This window comes from Natrix helvetica (assembly GCF_964273705.1).
Source record: "Natrix helvetica genome assembly, chromosome: 5".
Classification (NCBI taxonomy): Eukaryota; Metazoa; Chordata; class Lepidosauria; order Squamata; family Natricidae; genus Natrix; species Natrix helvetica.
The window spans coordinates 27,670,267-27,694,012 of NC_138551.1; the positions used below are offsets into that span (position 1 = coordinate 27,670,267).

At 43.8% G+C, this 23,746-nt stretch overlaps 1 protein-coding gene across 1 annotated transcript; it reads left to right on the forward strand.

The window, feature by feature from the left end:
• Positions 1-14,314: 14,314 nt before the first annotated feature.
• On the forward strand, positions 14,315-23,368 carry LOC309392610 (primary amine oxidase, lung isozyme-like; the record flags this gene model as incomplete). The annotated part of the gene is made up of 5 exons (XM_081954040.1): positions 14,315-14,342; positions 14,652-16,292; positions 20,002-20,287; positions 22,734-22,863; positions 23,168-23,368. The coding sequence occupies 5 exons, from the start codon at positions 14,315-14,317 to the stop codon at positions 23,366-23,368; spliced, it is 2,286 nt and encodes a 761-aa protein (XP_081810166.1).
• Between the last annotated feature and the right edge of the window lie 378 nt (positions 23,369-23,746).

The following is a 23,746-nucleotide window of genomic DNA, read 5'->3' on the forward strand; positions in this document are numbered from 1 at the left end:
CTTTGGAGTCAGAGATAAGTGGGGCTGAAGAAGAGCTGTAGTCTGTTCCCGATGTGTGCACGCACAGAGCTGTCAGGAGAAGGGAATGATTAAGGAACAGAGGTCAACTTGGGAGTAAAGGCAAGGGGGCGTTGAATGGCCCCTCCTGTAGGGAATAAATAGGAGCAAAAGGAGAGTGGTGTTTGCAGGAGACAATTATTTCGTTAGTGTGAAGATTTACTGAGAGACTCCTTGCCAAGTATTTCCTTGTACAGAGTTGCGTCTGGAAGCTATCGACCTGGCAACTATCCAAGGACTGATAAGGTCTGTGTTTGCAATTCACCCTTGCAAGACTGTTTGCTGGGACTTTGCTGGATTTGAATGCTAGGAATTCACATTAACCAAATAAAAAGGGTTGTTTTTTTTCATGACAAGGAATCTGTTTGTGATTTGGTGAAGCCTCGGTCAGAACACCATATCTCTTGCACATTCTGAATGGGGAGAAATGAGTAAATTTGCATACATTTATATTACACTGATTTAATGAAATTGGAATGAAACCTCATTATGCATTTTTAAATTTTGAGGGAAATAGAAAATAACAAAGATAAAAAACAGTTTTGATTCATTTAGTTTGTGAGGAATTAATATCACGTTCAAAGTACAGAAGGTTGGTTTTAGCTGGCTAGCATTGCTTACTGAGGTCCTATTAAAACGAAGGAAATAACATATAATAACATGCATGTGTTGTGCATGATTACTTACATTTTGGAATTTGAAAAAAGGATGAGAGAGACAGTGGTTTTGTATTTGGCTTGGTCTAGCAGGCGTGTCAAACGGGCAGCCTGCGGGCTGGATATGTCACGTGCAGGCCACACCCACCCCAGTTCCACCAAGGCAAAAAACTTTGCAATACATCACGATCCAGCCTGTGATATGATTGAGTCTGACACCGGTGGTCTAGGGTGCTTAGTTTCCCAAATGAAACTATTGTTGAGTATCATCTGCATACTGATGACATTTCACCCTGTGCTGATAAACATCTTTACTCAGCAGTTTCCTGTAGATGTTAAATAAGAGTGGGAAGAGTGCTGGACTCTGAGGCACTCACGTAAAATGCTGCTAACTAAATCAGTTAGAATTAGCCCTGCAGGAAGAAGGAGAATCACTGCAAAACAGCTCTTACCCCCCCTAAGCTGGTCCAGAAGGACATCAAGGTTGATGGTGCATAATCAAAATACAAAGCTCTAACTCCCTCTTGCTCTCTGTATATGTGCCATTTTAAAATATATATATATTCTAATATATTCCAAGAACTTCAGGTTTTCAATTTAACATTTTGACTAAATAAACTTTAAGATAATAAAAGCACGCCCATATTTTACTAGTACGATCAAGTCTTTTACTGTCCTCTGCTGGTAGAAATTTAATATACTTAGCAAATTGCCCTTCAGTCTGATAATAGAGCTGTATTCTTGGACTACAACATTTCCAGAATGCATTCTTTCCCCTTCTAGTAAATTACATATACTGAATCATATTAATCATCGTCATCATCATGATGAATGTTAATTAAATGGGCTCTAATCTGGAGTGATAAATAATGAACTTATTTCTTATGATTTTTTAAAATGAAACAACTGCAGGATAACAGATTTGGGGCAGGTGATGTTTCATTTACATGTATAATTGACAAGTCACAGATGGCATTAGATAAAGATGAACATCTTAACTCAAATGTTAATTTCATACATTATCTGTATGACCCTATTATGCCCTTCCTGGTTTTTCAAAAAGAACAAGAGTAGAAGTGGTTGATACTCTAAGTCAGCGATGGCGAACCTTTTTTGGCTTGCGTGCCATAAGTGGGGGGAGCACAGGGGGGTCGTGTGCAGGTGTGCCACACCCATAATGCAATGTGCGACCCCCCAGTGAGCATGCACGCACTACAGGTGCGACCCCCCATTTTTGCATGCTTTTTTCACCCTCCCCAGGCTCCAGAGGCTTTATAGGAGCATGGGGAGGGCGAAAACAGCCTCCCCTGCCCCCCCGGGAAGCCCTCCGTAGGCTTCAGAGACCTTCAGGAGGCTTCCCTGAAGCCTCTGAAGCAGTCAAAATGCCCCTCCAAGCAAACCAGAAGTCACTTCCTGTTTGCTCGGAGGGTTATTTTAAGCACTCTGAAGGCTTCAGGGACTGTCAAGAGGCTTCCATGAAGCCTCCGGAGCGCTCAAAACGACCCTCCGAGCAAACCGGAAGTGTGTTCCCGAACTTCCAGTTTGTCCATAGGGCCATTTTTTTGCGCTCCGGAGGCTTCAGGGAACCTCATGAAGCCTCCGGAGGGCCTCCGGGGAGGGCAGGGGGCTCTTTTCACCCTCCCCAGGCTCCTATAAAGCCTCTGGAGCCTGGGGAGGGCGAAAAGTGGCTTTAAAAAAGGGTGAACTCCTTGCGTGCCCTGACAAATGGCTCTGCGTGCCACCTGTGGCACGTGTGCCATAGATTCGCCATCAATGCTCTAAGTGGTTGATACATTATGAATGATAGTTTGTGTCTGAAAAACTCTTAATGCCAATGCCATAATATTTTGACCAATACTAATGGTATCATAAGGATTGGGACATGTAGGGTAAGCAATGGACAGAAGCCAGTCAAATAAACTTTAACGAGGACAAATATTCTTCATCCAAGTAGGAAAAATCAAATGAATGCAAATAGGGAGATAGAGGGACAACCACACCGGGCAGTAATGCATGTGAGAAAGATCTAGTGATCTTTTGGATCATAAATTGAATTTAAGGTTGGACTTGATACATTAAAAAAAAAACAAATATAATTCTGAAGTGCATCAACAGGATAACATAAACATCATAACATGAAAATAAACATCAAGAAAAATCACCACTTGTCTTTATTCTGCATTGGTCAGATTGCTTCTGGAATACTGCATCCTCTTCTAGGCACCACATTTTAGGAAAAACACAAGCAAACTAGAGCATGAGCTCAGGAAAGCAAACAAGAAGGTCAAGATAATGCTCTCTACATGGGGCTCCCCTTGAGGTGCACCCGGAGACTGCAGTTGGTCCAGAATGCAGCCGCACGGGTAATTATGGGGAGATCGAGGTTCTCCCATATAACACCGCTCCTGCGCGAGCTGCACTGGCTTCCTGTGGCCTACCGGGTGCGCTTCAAGGTGTTAGTTACCATCTTCAAAGCGCTCCATGGCATAGGGCCTAGTTACCTGCGGGATCGTGTCCTGCCCCATACATCCCTGCGACCCATTCGCTCACACAGAGAGGGTCTCCTCCGGGTGCCGTCCTCTAGAGATTGTCAGAGGGCGGTGCCCAGGAGTAGGTCCTTCTCTGTGGCGGGCCCTACCCTTTGGAACGACCTCCCCCCAGACATTAGAACAACAACCGATCTCCGCTCCTTCCGCAGTAAACTGAAGACCCACCTGTTTCGGCTAGCCGGCCTGGCATAATTCGACAACTTTTCCACCCCTAGGTCATTTTTAATTGTCAATTTTAGTTTTTAAACTATTAATGTTATTTATTGTAATTATTTATTTATTTTTTACCTCCTCTGTATGACACTGTGCTAACTGTTGCTTGTGTACGTCGCCCCGAGTCCCTGTGGGGAGAGGGGGCGACTAATAAGTTTAAATAAATAAATAATAAATAAGATGATAAGAAGCCTCAAAAGGAAAAAAAATGAAAGAAACGATGATGAATGGTAATAAACATTGAGAATGAAAAAGACGATAGCAATAGCAATAGCACTTATACTTACAGTGCCTTATAGTCCTCTCTAAGCAGTTTACAGAGTCAGCATATTTTCCCCAACAATCTGGATCCTCATTTGACCGAGCTTGGAAAGATGGAAGGCTGAATCAACCTTGAAGCGGTAAGATGATGAGGCACATTTGTTCAGTGTTGTTCTTAAAAATAAGAGAAAGAAAAATGGCATTACAAATATGCAGCTTTGGATTGGAAGGACTATTTTCTAACATACATTTTGAAGGGCATAAGAGGCTCCTTGAGATATGGATCAGGGTTAGGATTCTCTTCTCTTCATGGAAGATTTTTAATCTGTGTCTGAAAGGTCTTCAGTTAGGGATGCCTTGATAGTGGATTCCGGCACTGGACATAAGATTGGACTTGATGATGTCCAAATTCCCTTCTAAAGCTTTCATCCTATGCATCTATAAATTGGGCAGATTTTTGATGCTATGTATGAAGTGTATGTATGCTACGTATAAAAGAAGGATCATTGCCAGTTGTTCTTGCTATTAATTTGACAGTATAAATTATACTGTCAAAATAATTATAAATAGTTATAAATTAATTTGACAATATAAAAACAATTATTATTCCTGTGCTGGAAAAACTTCCCTTGCATTGTCAAGGGAAAGGAAAAATTCTCCCATCATTTCTTAAGGATAGCACTTCTCATTAGCAGGGATTACTGAAAAACTATTATCTATGTAGGACCCTAGCAACTTTTAGGGATCTGAATAAAAAGCAAGCTAGAAATATTATGACCCAAACACCTTTCATGCTATGACAGTGTTTCTCAGTGTTGGCAGTTGAAAATGTTTGAAATTCAACTCTCAGAATTCCCAAACTCCCACCTTGGCTGATTGGAGAATTCTGGGAGTTGAAGCCCACATTGTGGTATTACCAAAAGAGACAATCTTTCAGTCTCTGAGTTTCATTGATATGGCATTACCAGAGACCAACATTAGAGGTAGTGTAAGCATTGTTTCCCCAGCGTTACTTTGAGGTAAGATAGGCAGCCTATAAATGTTATAAACACACAAACAAACTTATAGCAGGTCATAAATCCCTTTCTTCATCCCAGTCATAATTTCAAACGATTGCTGAACAAAAAGTTTGTAATTCAAGGACTACTGTCAATGAATGATCTGTTATGTTGTTTCAACAAATTATCTTTTGTAATTTCATTGATTTTCATCTTAATAGGAATGTTTTAGGAGATTTTTGAACGTATTTTAGTATACATGACAATATTTAAGTCTATTTAAATGTCCCTGTTATGATAGGTAATGGATTTGTGTGTCTTCACCCTAATAAAAACATTTTTTACTCAATTTTGGGTAATTTACACAAGTTTGGGAAGCATTGGGTAATGAGTAGAACATAGAATAACAGAGTTGGAAAGGACCTTGGAGGTCTTCTAGTCCAACCCTCTCTTCAAGGAGGAGACCCTATACCATTCTAGACCAGTGGTTGTCCAGCCTCTTCTTAAAAGCCACCAGTGATGAAGCATTTCTGAAGACAAGGCATTCTACTAGTTAATTGTTCTCACCATTAGGATATTTGGTCTTAGTTTTAGATTGCTTCTCTCCTTGATTACTTTCCATACATTATTTCTTATCTTGCTTTCTGATGCTTTGGAAAATAGGCTGATCCATCCCCCTCATATTTTGTGGTACCCCCTCAAATACTGGAACACTGCTATCATCTGTCCCCTAGTCCTTCTTTTCACTAGACTAGACAAACCAAATTCCTGCAACCATTCTTCATAAGTTTTAGCCTCTAACACCCTAATCATCTTTGTTGGTCTTCTTAGTATTCTTTCCAGTGTCTCAACACCTTTTTTATACATTGGTGACAAAAAAATGGAAGCAGTATTCCAAAGGGTGGTCTTACTAAGGCTTTGTAAAGTGGTACTAATACTTTGTGTGATCTTGATTCTATCCATCTGTTAATAGAAATACAGACCGAAGCTTAAATTTGATCACCATCACTATTAACTTTTTTTTTCTCAGATTTTTATCTAAATCAAACTGTGCTGATAGTATTTCACTGTTATTTCATTGCATTTTTTGCTGATTGGGGTGAAACATCTTGGTTCATTTAGTGAGTTTGCTTTCAAGTTCTGCTTTTGCATTCATTTTTTTCTTCTTTCTGCATTGAAAAATAAAAACCCATTTGGGGTTTGGAAATAAATGGAAAATACACAGCCAATGAAATGCAGACTACAAGCCTCTTCCAGACTCTCAGACAATTAAGAACCAAACAGCCTGATAACTTCAAAGGCTCCAGTAAATGCCATAAGTGATTTAAGCAGCTGTTTCTTCTACCACCAACCTGCTTTCAATGTTATTATCAGTCAATCCTAAAATCCTGAAACAAATCCTATGAATCATCATTCTTATATTGGCACAAAGCAGGCATTTAAGCCCTCAACTTCTCTTGCAATGTGAGAAGCTCCAAACTTCCCAGAAGGCTACACATACTCAAATAGCTTTGACAATATCTTTGTCAGAAGCCACTGATGAGACTACCCTAAGATCTTCTCAACATTCCAAACATACTTGCTGGCCCTCAAAAACAGGGAAGATGTCAAGAACAAAGCCACTGAATTGTCAAAATGTAATAATGTGTATGTTTTTCACTTTGACATGAAGTCTCTCACATATATATAAATGAAATCAGAGGAATATTTAATAAACAGCTAAGAGCAGATGTTGGTTAAGGAATTTCAGGGATTAAACAGTGTTTTGTATCTAAATCCCACAATTGAATAGTATTTACCTTTATATTAATTATTCACTTCTTATCCTATCTTACTATAAATCTTGCTTCTCCTTTCCCCATCCCACAAAGAACAGAAGGTTGGACTATATGGACTGTAAGATCCCTTTTGACTCTATGAATCTGTAATTTGGCTTTATTTCCTCTTCATCATATAATTTAACACCTAATTAAAAGACGTTCTTCTGACTTGCCTGGAAAGATTTTTAAAGCTGTTGTTAGATTTGGGGAGGTGGAGCTCTGTTCACAGTCATTTATGCCCTAGTTACTCCTGATTTAACTAGTGTAATGCATCATACATAGGGCTGCCCTTGAAGAGTATACAGAAGCTTCTGCTGATGCAGAATATAGGGTCAGGAGCAGTTGTATGTGCTTCTAGAAGAGCAATGTTACATCTCTGTCCCCAAGGCTGATTGGTTGCCAATTGGCTTCCTGGCCCAATTGAAGATGTTGATTTTAATCTTTAAAGCCCTTAATGACATGGGACTGGGTTATATAAGGGTCCATCTTTCTGTTCTGACCTAGACTTCCCCAAAAAGCACAAAGCAGATTCCTGGCAAAACCCCTTTTATTAAATGAATGTTAATTCCTCTCATTCACATTCAGCAAAGGCCTGGTAAACAGTATTTCAAAGGTAAATTTATGACCACAGACCTTATCTAGTTTGGAAATCTGCCATGTAAATATTTTCCACCTGCAGTGCAATGCAAGGAAAGACTTGGCACAGAGTCTCTGAGATTCACAGACAGATCTTCACACTCCTGAAAGGAATGAATGAATGAATGAACAAATGAATTGTTTCCTGCAAAACCCCACTCCCATTTCACTCCTCTTTGATTTCCTATGGGAGGGGCCATTCACCGTCCACCTATGTCCTTACTCCCAAGTTGACCCTGATTTCTGAGTGATTTTTTCCTTCTGGCAGCTCTGCTCATGCACACACTGGGAACAGGTTCCAGCTCTTCCTCTGCCTCACTGCTGTCTAGCTCTGAAGGCAGCTGAGAACTGCCAGATGGCCTTGGCCCTATTTCTGCCTCTGACACAGAGCACTCATCCGAGCCTTCCTCAGCCTCAAGAACTGTCCCATGTTCCTCCTCAACCTCCTCACTGTACGACTCTGCTGCCAGCTCTGTGGCAAGCCACAACACTTTCCTGGATTATATCTGCCTGTCAGTGGTGGATTACGACTGGTACGCCCTGTTATGGGTGTACCAGTGCCCGTCAGGAGTGCCAGGTACCATTACAGTATGATGCTCCGGAGGGCCCACCCACCCACCCATGGTTCTTACCGGTTTATGAAATTTTTGAGGCTCCCGCGTAGGGACATGGAGCGCACGCCGCCTGCTTGACACTCCGCCAAGCAGCTGGAGCATCATGGGTGGTAAGTATGCATGCGCATGCTGCGCATGTGTGTGTCCATGTGGTAGGCGCCCAGCCCCATTGCACCATACCAGTTGCAACAGAATCTGGAACCCACCACTGCTGCCTCTCCTATCAGGTCTAGCAGAGAAGATATGCTGTGGCTTCTGTCCACTATGGTCTATGCTGGTGGGTCCAAAAAGGCAGGCCATCCCTGCAGTGGCACCTGCCTTATACAACATCTTCCCCCACGTCACCCTTAATGTTCAGAAAGTCTGTAAAGACTTGGCTTTGTTATCAGGTTTGGAAGCACCAGGGAACCTGAGACATGTTACAATGATTCCATAACTGTGGCTGATCCATTCTCCACTATGTGGTTTTATTTTCTTTATAATGACTGTTTTGTATTTTTAATTATGATTGTATTTATTGTTTTAATTAATTGTTGTAACCATTGACTTTTTGATGTAGGCATATAAAGTAGTCACATGAAATTGACAAAGATAAATCAATTCCACTAGCGCTAAAATCAGAAGATTGCAAAATGTAGGTGAGTCATTTTCAGGAAATCACTGGCTATTATTTGCAGCCAGTTGGGTTTCAAGTCCAAGTGTTTGCTCACTGCATAGAAATACCCTGTTTTTCCCCCATTTGGTGGTGCAATTGTTTGAGTGCCACTACTAAAAATAATTTTAACAATAGAATAAATACTGACCAAAGAACAGTCCTTAAAGGCCAGGTTCAGAGGTCATATTCAGCAGATTCTGACCAGTTCTGGAGAACCGGTAGTGTTATATTCCTTTCCTCCCCGACATACGACCGGGGATTCCCTCTGTTGTCAGCTAGCAACAGCCATGCCGCGCCTTAGCCAATCAGGCGCGGCATGGCTGAAGGCAGGCTGTTCTGTTTCCCTGATTGGTTCCTCGGCCTGACAGCTCTTCGTATAAATAGCTGTCAGGCAGAGGAACGGGCGATTCTCTCCTGTATTACTAGTTGATGTTAAATCTAATAAAATTGAGTTGGACGTTCCTCAGCGTGTCAAGCCTCGTCTTTCCCCACTCTTCTTCACTGGCGACGAAGGTGGGATACCTCTGAGGCGACGAACCTGAAGGAACCCGACCTCCTCGATCTGCCGCTTGAGTTCCAGCTCCCCGAGCCGCACAACTCCAAGCTGCTATGGCATCGCTTCCCCCATTCGCTCCCTACGGGACAGACGGAGAAGGATGGACCGGCTTTTTAGAGCGCTTCGAGTGCTTCCTACGGGCCAACGGAAAGCGGGGAATTCCGATGGAGGAGAAATGTAGTTTCTTCTTCAGTAGTTGCGGAACCCCAATGTTTAACGCCGCCCGGGCGTTGGCAGCCCCTCTGCCAGTCCACGAACTTGACTGGGACACCTTAATGGCCAAACTGAAGGGCCATTATGCCCCAAACCCGTCTAAAATAGCGCGACGATACGCGTTCCGCCAGTGTGTCCAGAAACCGCACGAAGACGTCAGCCAGTTCCTCCAGTCCCTGAGGACCACGGCCATTCCCTGCGAGTTCCTAGACCTGGAGGACAACCTGGTGGAGCAGTTCGTCAGCGGGGTCAAGGACCTACGGCTGAAGAGGCGCCTCCTGGCTCGGCCTGAAATCACCTTGGCCGAGGCGGTTGCTGAGGCGCGGGCGGTGGAATTGTCCGAGCAATCCACCGCAGAAATGGACCGCCACCAGCTGCAGAACCTTCCGGCCCGCGCTTGCCTCATTGATCAGCTGGTGCCCCTGCCTAGCCCGGCTGAAGAAGAGGAAGAGCTCGTGGCCCGTCTGGCAGAACTGCAGAGACGCCGCAATCCGCGACCTCCGCGCCAGACTACGACAGCCTGCCTTGGCTGCGGGGGCAGCCACGACCGGTCAGCCTGCCCATTCCGGGCGTCCATCTGCCGCCGGTGCTCCAAAAAAGGGCACCTGGCCCAGGTCTGCCGGGCTGTGCTACCCCCACCTCCACTCCAGGGAGCCTCCGGCCAGCAGACGACCGCAGGACCGCAGCAGCCCAGCCGCCAGCCGCGCATGAGAGCCAACTGCTACGCTGTGGAACCAGGACCAGCAGCCGCCCCTGCTGAGGCAATCTACCAGGCCTCCGCAGGTGCAGACAGAATCAAGGCGTCAGTCCTCATTGAGGGCGCCCCTTGCGTAATGGAGGTGGACTCTGGCTCGTCCCGCTCCATAATTTCGTGGGCTGACTTTAACAAACTCTGCCCCAGCGTCCTAAAACGCCAATTGACTGCCAGCCCCGTGGCCCTAAGGGACTATCAGGGGTCACTCATCCCAACCCTGGGCAGCCATACAGTTAGAGTTGAATATGGGGGGTTTTCTGGATGCCTGCCCGTTCTGGTGGTCGAAAAGCCCCTCCCTGCATTGCTGGGGCTGGACTGGTTCCCCGCCCTGGGTCTCTCTGTGCAGGGGGTGTATTCCCTCTCAGACACACCCCCTGACGTGGCAGCCGTCATCTCCGCCTACGTGGACGTGTTTGACGGACAGCTTGGGCTGTATAAGGGCACCCCCATCTCTCTTAACTTAGATCCCCAGGTTGCTCCCATTAGGCTGAAGGCCCGCAGGGTGCCTTTTGCCTTAAGGGCCAAAGTTGATGAGGAAATTGACCGCTTGCTGGCGCAGGGAATATTGGAGCCTGTCGACTACTCACGCTGGGAGACCCCAATAGTGGTCCCCGTGAAGGCCGACGGCTCCATACGCCTCTGCGCCGACTTTAAGTCCACCATCAATTTGGCCCTTCAGGCAAACCCCTATCCAGTCCCTGTTGTACAGCACCTGCTCCACTCCCTGGGGCAGGGCTGTATTTTCGCAAAACTGGATATGGCGCAGGCCTACCAGCAGCTCCCGGTGGATGACGAAGCGGTGGCTGCGCAGACTATCGTCACCCACCGAGGGGCTTTCCGTTGCCGCCGCCTCCAATTCGGCGTTTCCGTGGCCCTGGGGATCTTCCAGAGCCTCATGGAGCGATTGCTCCATGGGCTCCCTGGCGTGGTACCCTATTTCGACGATGTCCTGATCGCTGCGTCCAGCCGCTCAGGACTCCTCGAAATGTTGGGGAAAGTCCTCGACCGTTTTAGGGGCGCGGGTCTCAAATTAAAGCGCAGCAAATGTTCATTTGCTGTGCCTAAAGTGGACTTCCTAGGCTTCTCTATAGATGCCCGTGGAATCCACCCCACCCCTGCCAAAGTCGCAGCCATTAAGAACGCCCCCACCCCCGCCTCCAAGGCGGAGCTGCAGTCGTTCTTAGGGCTTTTAAACTTTTACGCGCCATTTTTGCCACACAAGGCGTCACTAGCCGAGCCGCTGCATCGGTTGCTCGACCGATCCGCGGCCTGGCGCTGGGGCAGCCGCGAAGCGCATGCGTTCGCGGCTGTCAAAGACATGCTGACGTCAGAGGCAGTCCTAGTCCAATACAGTGACAGGATGCCCCTGACTCTAGCGTGTGACGCCTCCCCCGTGGGTTTGGGGGCTGTCCTGAGCCATGTCCTCCCCAACGGCTCGGAAGCCCCCATAGCTTTTTATTCCTGGACACTCTCTCCAGCGGAGAGGAACAACAGCCAGATCGACAAGGAGGCTCTGGCTGCTGTGTCCGGGGTTAAAAAGTTCCACGAGTACCTGTACGGATGGCATTTCACGCTTTTCACTGACCACAAGCCGCTCCTTGGGCTTCTGGCCGGTGACCGTCCGACCCCTCCCATCCTGTCTCCCCGGATGACCCGTTGGGTGGAGTTCCTAGCGGCATACTCGTATGCCCTGGTCTACCGCCCTGGCAAGCAGCTAGGGCACGCTGATGCCCTCAGCCGCTGCCCCTTGCCCGTCTCCAACCCACAGGCTGTGCCTTGCCTCTCTGTTTTGGCCATTGCAGACCTGGCCTTGCCGCTCTCCGCGAGCGATGTGGCTGCCTCGTCTCTGGCCGACCACACCCTTTCCCAGGTGATGGCTTGGGTTCTGCGGGGATGGCCTGGGGGACCGGTGTCGGACGACTACCGCCCCTACAAGGCCAGGCAGCTAGAGCTGTCCCTCCACAGTGGGTGCCTCCTGTGGGGGGACAGGGTGGTCATTCCACCCACCCTGCGCGGACAGGTGCTGTCTCGCCTCCATGAGGGCCACCCAGGCATAGCGCGCATGAAGGCGCTTGCGCGCAGCTATGTTTGGTGGCCCCGTCTGGACGACGAGATAGCTACCTGGGTTGCCAGGTGCTTGACCTGCCAAGTCTCCCGTCCAGCGCCTCCGGCGGCCCCGCCGCGGGAGTGGGAGATTCCACGGAGCCCATGGTCGCGCCTCCACCTGGATTTCGCTGGGCCCTTCCAAGGCCAGGTGTTCCTGGTCGTGGTGGACGCTTACTCGCGTTGGGTGGAGCTCATCCTCATGACCTCCACCACAGCCGAGGCCACTGTCCGAGCATTAACGCGCCTGTTTGCCACCCATGGCTTGCCAGACGTCGTTGTGTCGGACAATGGGCCCCAGTTTGCGTCCACCGTGTTTCAGGAATTCCTGGCCTCCCAGGGCATCCGGCACGCCCCGGTAGCCCCCTACCATCCGGCCAGCAATGGCCGGGTGGAACGCGCTGTCCGCTCGGCCAAGGACGCCCTTGGATGGATGGACAAGGGCGACTGGCCCACGAGGGTGGCTGCTTACCTCCTGGTTCAGCATTCCACCCCGTGCCCACTGTCTGGGAAAACCCCTGCTGAGCTGCTGATGGGCCGGCGCCTGCGGACCACCTTAGATAGGTTGCACCCAACCTATTCAGAGGCACAGCCGAGCAACCTGGGGCCCCCTTCCCGTTCTTTCCTCGAGGGCGATCCGGTATGGGCGAGGGCCTTCTCGGGGGACTTGAAGTGGGTGCCTGCCACCGTCACCTCTGTAACCGGCCCCTGCTCTTACAGGGTCCGGACCGCCGATGGTGCAGACTGGCGCCACCACGTGGATCAGTTAAGGCGTCGCCTACCTCTGGATCCAAACAACAACCCTGCAGGGTCGGCCTCCACCATTCCACCGCAGGCCCTGGGGTTGGCGCCGCCACCGATCCCTCCTTCGTGGCCGTTGCCCGCGCCGCAAGACTTGCCAGCAGAGACTGGGCCTGGCGCCTTCCGCCATCCACAGCCCCCCAGCGTTCCAGCCCCCGTTGGGCAACCAGTTCCGGCTTTGCAACCCGTCTTGGCCTTCCCTCAATCAGGCCAGCCCTACCATACAAGACCGTCAAAATTCCCTGACTCAAGCCCGCCAGCGACCGCGCCACCCTGGCCCTGCCTACCTGCTCCGGAGTCTCCGCCTCCGCCTCCGCCGGGGACAGGCCGTCAAGATGGCGCCCGGAGCTCCACTCCCTTCAGGGAGGAGCTCCCACGGACACCACCTCCTCCTCCGATGGTTTGCCCAGTTCTGAGGCGTTCTGGGCGTGTCCGACGCCGCCCTGCCTATCTCAGCGACTACGCATGCTCCGCTGTCACGCATGCTAGGGGGGAAGGAGTGTTATATTCCTTTCCTCCCCGACATACGACCGGGGATTCCCTCTGTTGTCAGCTAGCAACAGCCATGCCGCGCCTTAGCCAATCAGGCGCGGCATGGCTGAAGGCGGGCTGTTCTGTTTCCCTGATTGGTTCCTTGGCCTGACAGCTCTTCGTATAAATAGCTGTCAGGCAGAGGAACGGGCGATTCTCTCCTGTATTACTAGTTGATGTTAAATCTAATAAAATTGAGTTGGACGTTCCTCAGCGTGTCAAGCCTCGTCTTTCCCCACTCTTCTTCAGGTAGCAGAAATTTTGAATCGTTCGGAGAACCGGTAAATACCAACTCTGACTGGCACCACCCCCATCTATTCTCTGCCTTCCAAGTCCCAGCTGATCGAAAGGAAATGGGGATTTTGCAGTAACCTTCCCCTGGAGTGGGGAGGGAATGGAGATTTTACTGTATCGTTCCCCTATCACACCCACCAAGCTACGCCCACCAAGCCATGCCACACTCGCCAAGCCATGCCCACAGAAGCAGTAGTAAAAAAAATTGAATCCCACCACTGGTCAGGTTCGTTTTAAAAAAAAGGATAAGAGGCAATCAAAGTGTGACTCTGATTCTGGAACTTTTGTTATCTTTTAAAAAGTTGGATGGAGAGACATAAATTTACCTGTGGTATATAGAAGGTAGCATCTAGCCCAACTATTCTACAATTGGGAGAAATGAATTATGTTGAACACTGACAACTTGAAAAAATGATTAAAGGGCAGCACCAGAACTTACTTCAGCTGTCTAGATTGCATTTTTTCAAAGCAGAAAATTATAGAAAGGCACATTTGCATAAGAGATTTCCTCCCTTTAACCTATATATAGTTTCTTGAACAAAACATCTGGCTGATTTAGAAGTGTCCAGCCATTGCCTTTTTCTGACTTCTCGGTTTTAGCTAATGAAAAAAGGAGTATCCTGTGTAGATGGTAAGATTATTGAAAATGTGAATATATGATTACTTATGAGGGTTTTTTTTAAATTAGGACAACCTGGTCCACCTAAATATGGGACAGAGCATACTGCTTCCTCTTTCGCTCCAATCCAGGAGCTTTTGCAGGCAGTCGCATTCGCGACAAATATTTTGTGTTAAATTTATATTTAACAGCAAAGAAATAAAGGAAGACTAGTATAGATATATTTCAAGCTATTTAGTTCTTGTCAGCTACCTGGTGTGTTTTGTAAATGCAAGGAATTTATACACTTGAAACTTATATGCTTTATTTTTTTGTGTTTAGAATTAAAAATTGATAATTTGGGATTTAACAAACTCTTTTTCTATGATTCTGTCAATAGGTTTGGAAAAATGAATTCAAAAGCGGTCTATTTTCTTGTAGCAATAGGCATCACCATCGTTATTATTTTAGCCTTGAGTTTCCGAAATACAGGGGAAAAACCCAAAGATTGTGAGAACTCTTCCCAAACAAAGGGACAAGAGGAAGGTGGTCAAGATACTGGCAGCCAGGTATTTCAAGATTTAACCCCAGAAGAGATAATACAAGTAAAGAGGTATTTAGAATCCAACCTGGGAGTATCACTGGTGGAGACGCCTCAAGCCAAACCATCAGACAACTGCATTTATTTGATCACCGTGCAACTCCCTCCCAAAGCACAAGTATTACAATTCTTAGATCAGCAAGGTTCTAGACCAGTACGGGAAGCTCTGGCTGTGATCCATTTTGGAAATCAGGTGGACCCCAATGTGACAGAATTTGTGGTGGGTCCACTTCCGGAACCAACATATCATGAAGATACCACGGCACAAAAATATGGACGGAAACTGTCTTATTCTCAAAGATTTGTTTTGGCAAATGAGTTTAATGAAATCAATGAATTTTTAAAGGACGAATATCCTAAGGCTCCAACTTTCATGCAAGAGGTTCTAAATTACAATGGAAGCAATATTCATTACATTCATCAATTGCCACCAGGACTTAAATCAGGAGATCGCAAAATGTGGGTGAGTCATTTCCAGAATGTGACTGGCTATTATTTGCATCCCGTTGGACTTGAGGTCCAAGTGGATCATAGTAGCCTGAATATTTCCGAGTGGAAGATAATAAAAGTTTTTTATAATGGACAATACTTTGAAGACATGGAAGATCTTGAGAGACAATACAATATGGGACAGGTTACAGTAGACAAGGTTATAGAGGCCTCTCCTGATGGAGGTTATTCATCACTGAAGCAAAGGGTGTCATCAAATCTTACACGCCCTTTGCAGTATGTACCTCGTGAACCACGCTATAGGATTCAGAATAATCAAGTCACCTTTCTGAACTGGAGTTTTGCATTTGGAATTGATGCAAGCAGGGGTCCACGTATCTTTGATGTCAGGTTTAATAGAGAAAGAATAATCTATGAGTTAAGTTTGCAAGAAGCAAGTGCTATCTATGGCTCCAACAGTCCTACTTCCATGTTGATCAGATACATGAATATGGGTTTTGGACTTGGATCATTTATTTTTCCACTCACCCAGGGAGTAGATTGTCCTTACTTATCCAGTTACTTGGACTGGCACTTTTTTTATGATAGTTCATTACCTGTTAGCCGTAAAAACGCCATCTGCATCTTTGAGCAGAATGCTGAATTACCCATACGACGACATTATGAAAGCATCCAGTCTCCTTTTTATGGAGGTTTGGCAGATTCAAATCTGGTGTTCCGAACCGTATCTTCAGTTGGCAACTATGACTATGTCTGGGATTTTATTTTCCATCAAAATGGAGCTGTTGGTGTTCAGGTCCATGTCAGTGGATACATTCAAACTTCATTTTACTTTGGTGATGCCAAAGACTTTGGCAACCGAATCCAAGAAAGAGTGCTTGGGATAATTCTCACCCACAATATTCATTTCAAGGTGGATTTGGATGTTGGTGGTAAGTAGGACAAATGTCTGCAACTTTCTAAGAAATTTATTGATTTTTCACCCCTTTCTGACAATTTTTATGATGTTCGTAAAAATTATAATGAAGAAAGATTCAAAAGTGTGTTTACTATTCTCATTAATGTTCTTTAACAATTTTGGAGAAGAGAGAGGTTTTTTTTAAAAAAAATAAGAATATTTATTTCATTATTTATCTGCTATGAAAATGTAATTCAAGTACAATATTCACTGTCATAATAAGAAAGTATGATCAGTGGCTACTCAACAAAGTATCATGGTATTAAATTCATATGCAATTATTTTGGGGGCTAAATCTGGAAATTGGTTGACTTTCAGGTGCTTTGGCAACTAAAGGCTGTTTCAGGACAGATAATATCAAAAATCTTTTATGGATTATTTAGAATACAGAATAACAGAGTTGGAAGGGACCTTGGAAGTCTTCTAGTCCAATCCTCTGCTCAGGCAGGAAACCCTATACCATTTCAGAAAAATGGTTGTCTAATCTCTTCTTAAAACTTCCAAATGTCTTCATTCTCATCCCTGAGTCTTTAATTTTTTTAAAAAAAAGGATGTCATAAAATGAGTCATTGATGAGCTCTGTTTAGTGTTTTAGTTTTAAAGAATAAGTTGTCAAGTAATAATAATAAAATAGCGGCAATTGATCATCCACACATAGTAAACCTCAGCCAGTTTGGTCTAGTGGTTAAGGCACCAGATTAGAAAGTGCGGGACCCTGAATTCTGGTCCCATCTTAGCCATGTTAGCTTGCAGGGTGACCTTGGCCCAGTCACTCTCTCTCAGTCTAATTCACTTTATAGGGTTGTTGTGGGGAAAATAAAAGGAAGAAGGAATATTAGATATACGCCACCTTGAATTGTTTATGATAAAATAGTAAAAGGTGGGATATAAATAAAAAAACTTGATGTGATTAATTCTGTAAATCAAGGTCCTCATGTCATCAGGTCCCCTCAGCTACAGCGCGTTTCAGATGGGCTGTTGTTCAATTCTCATAATCCCAAAGTTAGCAGGCCTGATATGGAAAGTTCCATCTTCAAAAGTTCCCACTGAAATCTGTCATCAGGAAACCTAGTGAATGAGTTCTCTGAACGTCTTGCAGGTTAGAAGAAATTCTCCATCAAAGATCATATAGTGTCACGTGCAAACAGCCAGACTCATATATGAAGAGTTCAATTAAAGTTATATTGCTCAAGCCTATACACAGGAATCTTCTCAGGCTCACAATTTATACTTGGATGAGACTAGATAAGGTTCAACAACATTCAAGGAGGGTTGTTGGATTTTACAATCTTGTGCCCATGTAGGGATTCCAGACTAATTCTTCATTTGATTCCTCCTCTTGGTTTGGCCTCTCTCTCTCTCCTACATACAGCTGAAACAATGACCACCTAGGTCAGCAGGGTGTCTTGACCTTGTTTCTGATCCAACAAGAAGCAATGGCTGGCTTGATTTGAAGATTAAGTTGAAAGCCAAGAAATATTTCATGGAAGTCTGCATATAAAATTAACAGTTCCAAACAAACTGTCAGCGTTCCAAATATCATGCAGAATTAAATCAGAGTCCAAGGCAGAGCTATCCGTAAAGTTCCAATTTAATAAAACAGACATGTTGGCGTCGTACTGTGGAAATCCCAATTCTGAAAACCATCCTGGGATTCCACCCAGTTTAAAGTTCATGATCTTTTTCCCACACCCATAGATCCATCTCATGGTCCAATCTTCTTCGGCCACACTGGCATCTCCACCCAGCTGGTTCCGGTCAGGTGTCGGGGTGCGGAGACAAAAGATGACCTTGGGCTTCTAGAAAAGAATGACAACAACACATTCCCCAATTCTACTCCTTTCTATTCCCCCCTCCCAACTACTATGCGCTCCATGGCACAGGACCTAGTTACCTGCGGGATCGCATCCTACCCCACACATCCCTGCGACCAATTCGCTCTCACAGAGAGGGACTCCTCCGGGTGCCGTCCACTAGGCAATACCAGCGGGCGGCGCCCAGGAGTAGGGCCTTCTCTGTGATGGGCCCGACCCTCTGGAATGACCTCCCCCCCGACATCAGAACAACCACCGATCTCTGCTCCTTCCGCAAGAAACTTAAGACCCACCTGTTCCAACTAGCTGGCCTGGCCTAACCGTAGTTTTTAATCTTCAATCCTTCTGGCCGGTATTTTAAATTCTTGGGGGTAGACCTTTTAAGCTGTTTTTTAATTTTTATTATTACTGTACAGGCTTTATATTTAATCTGTTTTTAAGGGGTATTCAATATTTTTTACTATGTATATGGTTTTTTAGTTGCTGTCTGTACACTGCCCCGAGTCCCTTCGGGGAGAGGGGGTGGTCTATAAATTCAATAAAATAAAAATAAATAAATACTCTAATGAAACAGCACAGTGAAATAATAGAAAGTGTGGCATGCCAAAGATCCTAAAAGGAACATAACTACAGGCCTGACACAAACATTATTTCACTCTATTTCTTGGGTCCAATTCTATTTCTATTTCTTTCTATTACATAGACACATTCTCTCTGTCATATTCTTTTTTTACTGCTGACTCATTTTGAATGCTGATGCTTTCCGGACAATGACCCAATAAAACTCTTTTTCCAATGCAACAAAGTGAAAGTTATTGTAGTGTATATAAATATTCCTTTTGTGAAGTTCTCATATTTTCTGATAGGGTAGGACACATATTCTGTGGCCCAGTTTTTCCCCTTCTGCCCTGACTGACCTTCATTGCTGAAAATTGGTAGTGCAGTTTTCTTGTATGTTAATTCAGCAAACACATGAACATTGTAATGAAAACCCTAAAATAGTTCTTTAAAGAACAACAAAAGTCCTCAAAAGTTTTTTTTTTTTTTTACAAACCAGGAAAATTGTCTCCTCTGTGGCCTCAGCTATTTGCCTTAATCCCCCAGCCAATATGGTTCTACAAAGTATCACATGCAGTCTTTTGGTTCAAAGAGAGCAGTCAATGAGATGCTGCATACTTTGGATTTGCATTTCATAATGAGTTTCATAAAGGCTGTCTACATTATTTCTGGAGGAAGTGAATGTACTAAGATTACAAATTGCAGGTAGCCAAGTTCTTGGACCAAGCCAGTGTATAAGAGAATGCATCAATGTAATGGTCTTGAACGAATTCTAGATGAAGTTCCTTCTCAAGTAGAGAAGATGAATGGATAGAAAATCCCTCTTTGCTAATATACGAAGATATGTTAGGGAAAGGAGTAGGTTTGTGATACCTGATTGGCAAATGTATGTTGTAAAAACCTGAAACTGATATTTCCCAGTTTGTTTCAACTACATATTAACAAACAAATAAAGGAGAATGCATGAAATCTCTGAATGATTTGTTCTAATAAACCATTAACCCGAAATGTCTCAATCTCTAATTCAGTTTTATCATTGTTGGTTTAGGTCATTGCTCAGATGGTTCTATTTAATGAATGAGCTGCTGTTTATAAAAATTGCAAATGTTGTTTTTTTCACACCGAGTTACATTGTTCAAATTCAGTCTGGAAAACTAATCCTGCATATTCTTATCACAATTTCATCTCCATGTCAGCAAAGCTTTAGGATATAAATAACTTTGATTTTAAGAAGCTGAATATGCAACAGGAATAATCTGGTTTATCATTAATTGCTCAAATTCTAATTACTATACTGATTTTCTTTCTGAGGTGTGGAAAATACCCTGGTTGTCAATGACATGGCTTTTGAAACCATGCAGGCCCCTTGGAGCCCAGAACATGACATCCATCGAATGAAGATGGTGAGGAAGGTTTTGGACACTGAGACCAAGGCGGCATTCCGTCTCCATGACAATGTGCCCAGATACATTTACTTTGCATCCAACCACACAAACAAGTGGGGTCATGAGCAAGGCTATCGGATCCAGATGGTCAGCTTTTCTGGAGACCATTTGCCAGAGTCAGATCCAATGGAGCCAGGCCTAAGCTGGGGTCGGTAAGTGACTGATTTCTAAGTGTAAAAGTAAAATGGATTCCCCCACATCTTTGGCTTTCAGGTGCTTGAATAAGATTTTACTCATTTTAAAGTAATGCATATATCCATCTCTTGGCTTCTGGTAGGCCTCCTTGCAGATGATATGTTTAAAAAGTCTGAATATTGATAAAATATTTTCTAGGGAAAATCTTTCCAATTGCAGTAAACAATAGAGTATATAATTGAACAAAGTGCTAGCCAAACTCTGCAGAATTTCTTCTAGCTAATATTCCTCACTACCATTCATGACAGATCTTTCAAGTCCCAGATCTTGTTTTTATTAAAAATTCATTGTTGGCTTTCATAGAAATATGTAATTCCTTTGACAAATATAACATGCTTGGGTTGTAATCTATAATCATGTTTGAAAGAATAGTTAATAGTTAAAAGCAGACCTCAAACAGAGAGCTATTCTTCTTTTTTTTTCAAAAATTTTTATTGGTTTTTTAAAACATTTATAAGGAAAAGGGTAGGTGGAATGGTATACAAATTTTGGCAGTTGCAAGTATGGCAGACGCCCCCTCCCTCCAAACTCATAAGATACATCTATGTATAAAACATTAATACAAAATCGTATAAAATCAGCATATTAGTTCTATAAAAAATTTTCAATCAGCTTATATATTATAATGTATAGTCTAGATATAATTTCATTATTACTTTCGGTCTGTTTATAACAATGTGATTTTCTTATTCATTTTTGTGATCTGAGCTTTCTTAGTGTTGCCCCTTCTCCCCCCGCTGGCAGAGCTCCGGCCCCTCCCGTGTCCTGTGTGACCATTGAAGAGTCTTCTGTTTTTTCTAGGTTCGCTTTATTTTTTTCCATAAAGGCCTGAGCCTCTATGGGTGTATTGATTCTGATTCTTGTCTCCTCCCAGAATATCAACATCCCTTCAGGCATCAACCATCTAAACCACACCCCTTTCTGGTATAATTTATTCGCCAATTGCGAATAATTTTTCCTTTTCTCCCTAATTTTTTGGGGGGATCTGCTTCAAGATGGTTATCTCCCTGTCGTGATATGTCAATGCTTGCCCCCTTTGTACACCCAGAATTATGTCTCTTGTGATTTTCCTAAGAAATTTGATATGGACCTCCCTGGGTACATTATGTGTTCTGGCATATGCTGAGTTCACTCTATAGACCAGTTCTATCTCCCATTCCATCTGTTGTTTATCTTTATGTATATATTCAGCTAGGATATTAGTCATGATGTCCCTTATGTTTTCCCCATCTGCTTCTATAACATTTTGAAATCTAAGATAAAAGGACATTCTCTCAAATTCTGTTTTCATTTGTTGGATATCAAGTTCTTTGTTACCCTTCTGCAAAGCTTCTACCCCCCCCTCGCCTCCGCCACCCCACCCTCCACAAGGTCCAGTCTCTGTGAGTTCTTATAAATTTGAACTTGATTCTCTTTAATTTCTTCCTTCATTTCCTTTAATTGTTTCTTAATTTCTTCCTGGCCCTGTATGAGTTGCTGAAGCATTTGTTGCAAGTCCATCTCTGTACTCTTAGGTTGCATCAGTTCTGTAATCTTTGACTGTGTGGCAGGACTGGATGTTGCAGATGTCGGTGCGGAGGTAGCAAAGCCAGGTTTTCCAGGTGGTGGTCTTTTTGGAGACATAGTTTATAAAGCAGAGAAATCAGTCAGTGTAGAGACTGGACATAACAGAGAGCTATTCTTGAGGTTGATCTAAGAAAAACCCTACAGATACAGAAGTTTCCAGATGTATGGAAATAAATGTAGGTTTATAGAAATAAAATTGTAAATCTTTTAGTCAATCTAAGTGATATAAATAAATGTGGCCTGAAATACATTTTTAATTTATCTTATTATCCCAGCTATAACTATATCTGGGGCAGGCAGACCAAGCTATTGGAGCCTATGTATAGTTTACTCCCTTATCTGATTTCTATAATAGACTTTACAAGTGTCCTTCAATAACACTGAAAATTTCACATTGCTCTGGTTGAGTATTGAAGAAACCAAACCCATGTTATTGTACTCTTGCACTTCTGGACCAAATTTGAGATGCTCCTGGCAAACTTAAATCTCCTGCGTTTGGGGTCAGTATATTTAATGGACCACCTATGAGGATGGAGATCCATGATACCTGCTAGGTTGGCAGAGATCACCACAGTGTTCTTGGGATTCTGCAACTCATCTATGGAATTGCACATGGTAGTTCAAGTATAAAATCATCTCAAAACTCATACGTAGCTTAATAATGAGTTACAATAATGATTGTTCCTATATTTTTATAGTTGAGCTGTTCATGGAATAGCATCCTGTAGTTATATTATTTTTCAAGACTGGAACAATCATCTCTGAAAATCTTAAGAAGAGAAATAATACATCTTAATAATTAATAAGAAATGCAGGTCCTCTTGTTTTGTCTTTTAGTTATAAACTAGCTGTTACAAAGAGGAAGGAAAATGAACCTTTCAGCACCACTGTCTACAATCAGGTTGACCCATGGAATCCTCCTGTGGCCTTTGCTGACTTCATAAACAATGAGAGCATTGTAAATGAGGTAAGTGAAGATGTACCCCACCTACCATCGAAGCACTTTGTAGCTTATTATCCCAAAATTCTGCAGAATGGATCTAAGGTCTTTGCTAACAATATTGTACTTCCAGTTTTCCATTTCCACACATCCCTAATTCCAAGTAGACAAACAAAAATCATATTGCCAGATTATCCCTGCGTTTTACTAAATTATCTGCTGCTTTATTTAACAAACTTAGTTTCTTTCAATCCATTCCTGTATTAGCTTCCTGTTTAACAGATCTTTTCCCTAAATTAGCAGAATAATATTATCCCTTTTTCTTTCACAGGATCTGGTTGCCTGGATCAATACTGGTTTTCTCCATATTCCACATGCTGAAGACATACCCAATACTGCAACCCTTGGGAATGTGGTTGGTTTCTTCTTAAGACCCTACAATTATTTTGATGATGACCCTTCCATGTATTCTCCAGACAGTGTTTTCTTCATTGATCAACAGGATTCCAATACCTGTGAGATCAATCAGTAGCATGTTTGGCAAAAATAGCTTCATTATTGCCCATTCTCCTCCTTCCAAAACATGACAACTTTCTAATGTATTTTACATTTTGACAGTGAATTATAAATAGGAAACAAACAATAAATGTGTACTAGAGTCAGCTAACACTCAGAGGTTTCTGCAGTTTTTTTGAAATCAGAATTTTAAACTATGTGCATGTAATATAATACATCAATAATACATTTGGTTTTTGCTTAAAAATGCATGGGTATAATTTATCTTACTTGCTAGTGTTCTACAATTTTCTTTTTCTCTTCTTCCTTCTACATAATTAATGGACATTTTTTTCTAATTATTGGTACCCTTTATCTGTTTTATAAGATATCTTTAAGAAGAAGGTAAACTCAG